The sequence below is a fragment of the Bacillus rossius genome, chromosome 6, assembly GCF_032445375.1.
Source record: "Bacillus rossius redtenbacheri isolate Brsri chromosome 6, Brsri_v3, whole genome shotgun sequence".
Classification (NCBI taxonomy): domain Eukaryota; kingdom Metazoa; phylum Arthropoda; class Insecta; order Phasmatodea; family Bacillidae; genus Bacillus; species Bacillus rossius.
In genome coordinates, this window is record NC_086334.1 from 29,072,645 (window position 1) to 29,082,508 (window position 9,864).

The following is a 9,864-nucleotide window of genomic DNA, read 5'->3' on the forward strand; positions in this document are numbered from 1 at the left end:
CCAATGGTTCCCACGCTTTTCCAAGATCATGTGGGGAGTTTTCCAATGGTTCCCATGGCAGTGTTGCCAGATGTACGTTCTAGATGGTATTTGTGCTATAATTCAGTGTTATGTACAATTGAAAGTTGATGCAATTGGAAAAATACAATCTCTTAAATATTTTGAAATATACTGTAGGTATGTTTCTTCCATTACAAATAACTTTGTTCATTTGCTCTCAAACATTTTTTTGTGTTCTAGCATTATGATATTCAAAAAATAATATCTAAAGTAAAAATTAATCTGCCCGTTTAACACAACCCTCCACCACAATGTGGCACCCAGGGTACATGCCCCCTCTGTCCCCTCCATACTTATGTCCTTGAAAACACATTGAATCGACAACCAAGATGATAAACTGATAAATAAGAAGAAAAACACACAATATTTACGAATCTTATATTGAGAAAAAGTGTACGAATTTCATGACTTACTTTCTTTAAAGAGTTCTTCAAACTTAATATTCATATATTAAATTAGCATTGCTCCATTAAATTTCAGTAAACCAAAAATCTACACAATCATTGTCTTTTTATTTTACTGCAAAAAATATATATAAATTTACTACATCATTTTAAAATGTCAAGTTTGTAAATGAAAGCCAGTACTGGCCGACTGCTACGTGAACACTCTGCAGCTGGTTGACCGAGGCTCGCAGCCCGGGTACTCCCGACTGCTCCGTCTGGTGCTGGGATCCTCCGGATCCTTCACACAAGCACAACGGTACGAGTCGGAGCCGGGCAAATACAGCATCCGCGGCACACCAGTCCAGTCGCGCCTGATGCCACCGCTGCAAGCAACGGTAACAAAACCTTTACGAGCAGGGCTCTGGACTCTCGAGTCTATCAAACATACACTAGAAAAACAAATTTAAAAAGAAATTTTTTTTTGTCAGGATGGTTAGACAAATCTGTAATAAAATTTACCTATATTGCAATTTTATGAAAGAAATAAAGAAAATACCACCACCAACATACCCTGGCCTAGTTCATTCTCCACTGTATTTCAAAGAGAATCTTGCCAACACCATTTTACAGCAATGTAAAACCAACTAAAAAAAATGTTTCAACAGTGTGTGATAGATCGTTATCACTAAGTGACCAATTTCAAAGTTCCTGACTTTTCCAGGATGTGGCCAATGAAGAGGCATTGAGTCAATTCATTATAGCTGTCATATTTTTAACACAAAGCCTGATAGTATTAATAAGATAAATATGAACTAATTAGGTCAGTTAGCTTGTAATAATCCTCATTTTACTTTTACACATACTATTATTTATCAGATTTTCCATCAAAACAATAATTATGTAAAAACAAATTATTAACCTGTTGCACTATATACTGTGTCTCAAAATGTCATGTAGTTAATATTTTATATAATACTGTTGCATGTTGTGCTGTATTAGGCTCAAATTTTTTTCTGTGTACAGTTAAAATACCATCAAGGATGTTTGTTGTGTATGGATGTCATTTTAATCTTTGTAAAAACATAAAATAAAAATTGAAAAAAAAAATTATTTTCTAAGAATGATTGCCATTGTACATGTCATGGTTGTCTCTTAGAGGCCTGCTGATGCAACTACAAAGTGCTAGCCAGAATGGTGAACTAGGCCAAAATTTCTCGAAGTTATTCTTTCACTGGTAGTTCTGTGTGCCTCATATGGTCATGAATGCATTGATCAATTTACTTGGGTGTACTATAAAATATAGAACTATCAAAAAAAAAAAAAAGGATCAACCTGAGTACAATGTACTCTCTGTTTCTGTCCTACTAGATGTAGAATATTTGGTTTGAGTTTCATTTGATACACTTGTGACTGGGCTTCCGCCCAGTATCTTCCCTTCAAGTCCATTCCACTCCCGCAATACTTGCTTTCCTGCTTCCGTTCATCTCCACTCCCTCTAGATCTTCCACCCATGATCCCTCCTCACTCTGTAACCCCCTTTGTTCAACCTATCTCCCAGCTCCCCTCCCTCATCACCCTTAAAAGCTTCACCAATCTTTCTACTTTCCTCCTCCTTTACAGTGTGTCCCACCCCAGCTCCTGCATCATCACAGATGGTCTACGGTTACAATTACTCTGGTTCATGTAATGAAAGGTTTGGCCACAAATACTCTTGATTTTGAATTTTTGTGGTAATTAATATAGTTTGTTATAAACTACAACACAGTGATCAAATGTAAGTAAGAAAGATGTTTGGAGTAATCTTACTAAACCAAGAAGATGTAACTTTTTAATAATGGGTCATTTAGACAAAAAAGTAAACTCTTATTAGATTACCATGTATGCACACGCAATGCCTTTGTTTTCATGACTTTCATCCTAATGTCCAAGGAAAAACAGTATGTAATCTAAAGCAAGACTGGAAAGCTTTAACAATAATTAGTGAACCTCTGTTTTGGCAGGCCTGTACCCAGGGCCATCCAGAGAAACCAAGGGCCCAGGGTCAAATATTTTTGTTGGGTCTTGCTCCCTAGTATTTAATGTACAACTTTTCAAACTGCAAACGTTACTATGGCCATAACTTTAAACATGATCTGTCCATCACACATTACTTGTACGGTTTCTTACAAATTAATTTTTTTGTAATTTTTGTCCTACTACCAGGGTGAACACGAACATCCAAAAATTCAAAACTCAACAGGGCTTCCCTCGTGACGGCCCTGCCTGTACCTGAACATAAATACTAGTAACACATTCACAGCCTAGCTGAACCATCAACTACTGTGGCAGCAGGTCTCAGACCACAACACTGATGAACACATGCCTCATCTTGGAGCACCACACTCTAGTTCCAGATTCACGGTTCCATTCAGAATTGCACGGAGGGTATTTCAGCTCCAAGTCTTCATTCCTCCTCTTTTCTCCATCAATGTCCTGTAGAGTCTTGATAACTTGCTTCTGGTATTCCGTGGGGTTGCCGTAACTGTTGTAATACCGACCTATTAGTTTCCCTGTAACATATAGAGAGAGAAAACAGTCAAATGTTACGTGTCATTTGCCCAAATGTGAAAACTATAAAAATATCATAGTTAATCTAAAACAACCAGCTTCCTAAATGCCTACCTAAACATCAGCAATACCGCTGATGCTACCCAGGATTATAGCTTTCAAACATGCAACAACACAAACTTCTAACCGCTATTTTTGAAGTTATAGTTCCTCAGGGTTAGGAGCTTTATGATAAAATGAGTGAATTTTTACGATGTGCGCACACCATGCAACAAAAAATTGACAGTATGAAAAAATGTTACATACAAATAAAAATAATATATGTGCTTTTAAAACATAATATGTACCTTAATGACTGATATTATACTGGTCCATATAATTAAAAAAATTAGTTTATTGTGAATGTAAGTGATGGAAATTTGGTTTATAAACATTTTCAAGTGTATTTATATAAGTAAGGTTATTTATACTTTATTTGCACTATACAATAAATTATTTAATTATTTAATAAATCATTAGAATTAATAAATAATAATAAACATTCAACATTTTTTTTATTTTCATTATTAATTATAATTTGTCTTTATTGTTTGGAATTTTCACTTTACCATTATTCTTTTACCTCAGGCACAGAACAATGTAAAAAATTGGTTGTCTGTAAAGTCGGTTTACGGACGATAGTTTAACGTAACGTCATAACAAAACATTGATGAAATTATTGCATACTTTATGTATAAAATTGAATCATTTTTATTGAATTATCACTATTTTGTATGGATACAAAGAAGGAGTGAAATGAAATCTACACTTTAATTGATAAATTTACTTTTATTTGCACTCATAAATTCAAATATGTTTATTACTATAACGAAGAGATTATTTTAACTATAACTTTTATACATGTTTGCTATTGAACTTCTTCCAATCTGTGTTATTTTGTTAAGGATAGGACGATGATAGGAAAAGTAGGAAACGAATTGGAGTGATACAAGTTTAATGTGCCTCTAAAAAGTCAAATCGATGGTTGTTCCAATCAAGTGGAAGAGAGATAGATGCGGCGCAAGCGTACAATGAGCATAACGGGACACAGCGTAACGACACAATGTGCGTTATGGGACACTTTTTCGTGCGTGCAGCCGGCGTTCATCAATTTATTAGACGTTATCACATCAAAAAAGGGGGGAAATATGTTACGTGATGTATTGCAAGTGGTCACTACTGGGTGAATTCGATGTAAAGAATTACCTTATTTTCTGGCCTACAAGATGAGAATTTCCTGCAATTTTGACAAACTTAAAGATGCTACTATTCAAACAAAACATTCATCCCTTCAGTTAGTATGTGACAAAATATTTTTACTAACAATAATAACCTCAATATATAAATTAAATTTATTGTGTTATGGCATGGATTATTTTCTGAGAGTAAGCAAAATGGAAACAGTATATTTTATAGCTTCTCTATGCTCAAATTATTTCCATACAATGCCACCTAAATTTTATTTAGGATTACACATGGACAAGCAAGGTTGTGCTAGAGCCCGACACAAAGTGGCTTCAGGACTTAAAGGAAGATTTACATTTATTTTCCAACTATAATTATTGAAAAGCTGAGCTCATCTTACATGCCTGGGACTATGGCATGTATGTGCTGACCTTTGTACGTGTACTCATTCTCATAAAAGCTGAGCCACTGGTTTACGCCAGCCATTTCCTCCGGCTGGAGAGACAACACATCGTCGGCTGGGCCAGAGCCACTAAAGTCTCCTGTGATGAATGCTTTGCTGCCATCGCGACCTGAAAATATAGTTGTTATGTATCATTCACACAACTTCAAAAGCTTATGAGAAGGTTAATTTTTTTAAAACAAACAAACATTACTACATTCTGCTTCAATTTATAACATCTGAAGAGCTGCACCAAATAATGTGAAATCATGTAAACAGTTGTTTAGGTCAGGATAGCCACATGTTAAATTGGTAATTCCTAAGCAACCATTAACAATATTTTACAGTAATTTTAATGTAGTTATACAAACCCAACCATCTGTCCACAATGTTTTTAAGTATTTTTAATGTAGCTAACCCAACGTATTCTAACATTATCACAATTTAACTCAAGTTGTCAAAATCATATACAGATACAGACCCAATGGGAAAGCAATATAAATAGCGATGGCTGCATACAATGCACACACAATGTAAGGTAAGTTATGAACGGTGATTTTTCAGAAACTAGTAGGAATTCAGAAACACTGTTTTCAGGTTAAATACAGGAACGTGTCTAGTGTTTGAAAAAAGTATTTTTGGAACTTATTATTACATCACGGAAAAGCTTTGCTCTAAGAATATTAACTAGACCTCTTTATTCCGTGCTGATGCCCAATTGCAAGAACAACTTCAACCCAAGAAAACCTCAGTCCTAATAGTATGTAGGCTATATTATCGGTCACTACTCTAGTCAGGTACCAAAACAATATTTAAGTGTTTTTTGTTTTAATGTGCAAGGGTCATTTTATAAATCCTAAACTCTATTTACTTACAGTGATTTAAGTACAACATGGAAAAAAAAATCAGGATGAAAGGAAGGTAATACTTGGATATCACAGCTTTTTAGAACGGAAAGAAAAAAAAAATCTGAAAACATGGTTTTCACACACTTACCACGTCCCTAAATTTACTCTGGAGGGATGGTTTGATAACTCCTACTAGTTTATGAAAAATTTATATTTTTATGTTTTACATTACACTACCTGTGCTTTTACGCTGCCACCGGCATTCATTGTTTACCCGTAACAAATACGAATATATCTGTTTTCAATATACTTGAGATGTTCCTGAATTAACCCTGAAAAGAAAGTTTCTTAATTCTTACTGGTTTGTTAAAAAAAATAACAGTTTACGGCTTACATTACAATATCAGGGTATTCACGCAATCTCCGACATTCATTGTTTACCCGTATGGGTTTATTTAATTTATTTTTGAGAACTTTAGTCAATGCAGATGTTGTGTAATAAAATTTGTTTAAATAATGACTATTGCAATTGTAAGGAATTTTAATGCTTATATTTCATGTTTGTTGTTTTATTAGAATAAATAATTGTATTACAAAATGTTTTAGTTACATTGCATTTAAAGTACGTACTATTTTGAGTCACATTGTAATGGACGAGTCTAATGGGAGGTAAAAATTTGAATAAAATTGTTAACGTTACTCATTTTCTGTGAGGAATACATGCTGTGCACTGAAGTAGCTGACACATTGAATTTTGCAGTCATTCCAAGGAATTATTTGATTACAGCCATTGTATATTCTGTGTTTGATATGGCTGGTGTTTCAAATATCCCAGTTTATCCCTGGATCCTGAAGGCTTGATCCTGACGGCATGATCCTGTGGTACATAATGCTTGCTATTTTAATTCAGTGAAATATCCTGATGGCATGATCCTTTTGGCTTGATCCTGTGGTACATGTTGCTTGCTGTTTTAGTTCAGTACGTCTGAAGATCCTGCACATGTAAGAAATTGCGAAATAAGAAAGAATTATGATTGAAGGTTGAAAAAAATCTGTTTTATTTGACTTACGATCGTAATTCTTTTTTTTTTCTTCTTTTTTTTAGTACAGGAATTCCGACATACTGAATTAAAACAGCCAGTATCATGTACCACAGGATCAAGCCAAAAGGATCATTATCAGGATCTTTCGATGTACTGAACTAAATCAGCATCATGCACCATAGGATCAAGCCAACAGGATCCAGGGTACACTTCAATATATGAAACAGAAATATTAGCATATTTTTAACTCTCCATAGTTGGCCACAGTTGTGCAAAACAGAGATACACAATCACAGGTAAACAATGAAGTGCGGTGACAGGTATTTTTATGTAAGTTTATACTGTTATTTTTCACGAACCAGTAGGAATTAAGAAACCATTCCTTCAGGGTAAATTTAGGGATTTGTGTAGTGTGTGAAAAACATGTTTTCCAAATTTGTTCTTTCAGTTCTAAAAAGCCCCTATATCCGAGTATTACCGACTGAGGCGACATCAAAACCTTGGTCCTCATGTATCCAAGTCTAGCGTTTTATCACGGTATCCTCTCACTCTGTTGTATTAATATATTTTGAATTCATGATGTCAACACTTTAATTAACCAAAGTAATCCAATCTCTTGCTAACTTTAATATTACCTGCAAAATAATGGTAGTTTCCACCTGGGCCGTAATGTTTACTTCCTTTTTTCACATCATATACTTTTCCTAAAATTGCCAAATACAATCCTTTGCTACCAATTTCCCCATTGAACGTTGCAAGCTCTTCATTAGTAAACAACTTTTCAGTCAAACGCACACGTGAGCCTAGAATGTCACGTAATAAAGGGATTGTATTAATTAAGTATCCGAATTCAAAATTCATAAGAAAAATATTTACTTTTTCTAAGAGTCCATTCAATTTTTTAAAACTTAGCCCGTTATTATTTATAATAACAAACAAAAGAAAGCCACTTAATGATGTCAAAATAATAAATTTAACTATCATTATGAATTTAATAAGTGACAATCAACAATTAAACAGAGATACAGTAGTTTCCAACAAACCACTTCATCCTTAAAGAAAACGAGCAAACAAGTTGTGTCATGGCGGATGGAAATTGTTTACATGTTGAGGTTATACATGTCGCTTTATATGTCCGAATTTCAATCAGGTGAGTGGTTTTTTATTTAAAATAATTATATTTTATATTCTGCGTAAAAATCTAAATTTCACTTAATAATTAAAAAAAACTGTTTTAATATGTTGGTGTCATATAAGTAAACAAACCCACATGGGTTTGTTTCCTATAAATATAAACCAATGATTTTGTTCGCTGATAGAAGAACTTTATGATTTAAAAAGCACTGGCAAAAATAATGATTCTTTCAAAAATTAAAGAAAAAAAAGGGGAGGTGAGGCGATGAAAAACAAAAAAAAAAAAAAAACATTTTAAATTTAAAGATTTTAGACAAAAAAAAATTTTCTCGAATAATTTTTAAATTTTTGATGGAGGGGTCTATAGAATAAGGAGGAATAATGAGTGGAAGATCCAGAGAAAGTGGTTACAAACAAAAAGAGGTATAGCCCGGCAAGATACTTGTGAACCTGCGCAGACCCCAATTCGTGGCCTGACGCACACTACCGTCACGTGATAGTCGCCAGGGGAAGTGGAGGGGGTCAGTTCCGTGATTCACTTGGCTGCGTGAGGATTGCGTCAGCGTGTCATGCCGGGACCTGGGTTACACGGTACAACAAGCGAGCCTATCCCATCAACCTCGGGAATTAAGTCGAACCTTATTCCAGGACGACCCTTGCGAGAAAAGGCGCGTGAAATTGTATACAACGTTGCGATGCATCTGAAAGAAAAGAAGTTGCTGTACCGTTTAAAATACAATGTTACTGAAGTGACAAGTGCTGCGACGGGTGTGTCTGAATCAACGGTTAAAAGGATTTTGGCTGAGGGGAAAGTAAAAAGTAAAATTGGTCTGAACTTTTCAACACCTACTGGCAAAATAAAAGAACGCAAAAAACGGTTAGAAGTCGACGATTTTACGTGTGGTGCTGTGAGGAGAAAAGTGCATGAATTTTACACTGTCATGAAAACTGTTCCAACTTTAAATAAATTAAAGACGGCTTTGCGAGATGATGGTGTTTTGGACTGCAGTAAAGAATTTTTGAGAAAACTGTTAAAGAGACTGGGATTCCTTTGGACGAAGTGTCAGTCAAGGAAAAGGATTTTGATTGAGAAGCCTGATATAGCAGCATGGAGGGGGCGTTTCCTACAAGAAATGCGCAAGTTTCGAAGCGATGGTCGTTCAATCGTTTATGTAGATGAAATGTATTGACGCCACTCCCGCTGCCTGTTTTGGTTTTTTAATTAATTATTAGCGTTGTAAAAGATCTCAGGGGTTTTAACTGGGGTTCGGCCTCGTGGCTGCAGGCAGGAGCGCGTCTCGGTTCGGAAATTACCTGGGCTGTTCAGGCCACCCAGGACGCCTTATTAATGTTGTAAATGAATGGTAAACGAGTTACAGGGCACTGCACTTTATTCAGTATTGATACACTCATTCGTCCCGATACTGGCCGCGTCCGTTGTCGGACCGCTATGATACGCGTACCTCTATACGTGACGGTTTGCGCGACCAAGATGGATTGCAAAGTTATATCGACAAACTGAAACAGTGGCTTCTCGTCCCTACGAAAGAATGGTAAATACGTAGAAAAGTTTCTATGTTCAGGATGGTTTGCAGTCTAGCCTGCTACGAAATATTAACGTTACAGAAATTACGTGGACACGCCAGCTGGAGACGTACACGTAAAAGTCCCTTGCAAATGAAAGTTAGTCACTTAAAATACACGTTACACTTTGCACTATAAAAATGGAGAAAGTTAAGAGACGAAAGTTAGTCAGTGTTATTCTCAACACTTATTATGGAGGATCTACGACGATAACGATTAATTGGCTAATCAGCCGAAAATTGCGTGCCACTACTACGCGGTCCTTAAACTGGACGTGGAATTACGTATGAAAATAAAGTTCCCCGATGGGAAGTATTTAATAAATTAAGAGTCGCACGAAATATCGTGCGACTGGGTTGGGGTCGGTGCCGAGTTGATTAAAAGATTTGCAAAACTTACACTATTGCTGAAATGTTGAAGAGATGCTAAAGTTGATGACCCGACGTTCGCGGGGCGCCCGACCCCTTCGAGCTCCAGACGGTGACTGAGCGCGAGACCGCCCTGCGGCCTCGCGCCTAACCACGTGAAACGCGGGAAAACCGACCCGGCCAGTTTTGGACTTAAAGACAAGTTACAAAATATATGCTTATAAAACC

General features: G+C 35.9%; 1 protein-coding gene across 2 annotated transcripts; it reads right to left on the minus strand.

The window, feature by feature from the left end:
* Positions 1 to 553: 553 nt before the first annotated feature.
* LOC134532947 (neuferricin) lies at positions 554 to 7,643 on the minus strand. 2 transcript variants are annotated; one of them, XM_063370022.1, is made up of 4 exons: positions 7,427 to 7,643; positions 4,649 to 4,789; positions 2,809 to 2,995; positions 554 to 829 (listed from the first exon to the last, which is right to left on the minus strand). In XM_063370022.1, exons 2-4 carry the CDS (start codon positions 4,701 to 4,703, stop codon positions 658 to 660), a joined length of 414 nt encoding a protein of 137 aa, XP_063226092.1. In that variant the 5' UTR covers positions 4,704 to 4,789; positions 7,427 to 7,643; the 3' UTR covers positions 554 to 657. The 2 variants fall into 2 exon arrangements, with proteins under 2 accessions (XP_063226092.1, XP_063226091.1); XM_063370021.1 differs by having other exon boundaries at positions 7,186 to 7,643.
* Between the last annotated feature and the right edge of the window lie 2,221 nt (positions 7,644 to 9,864).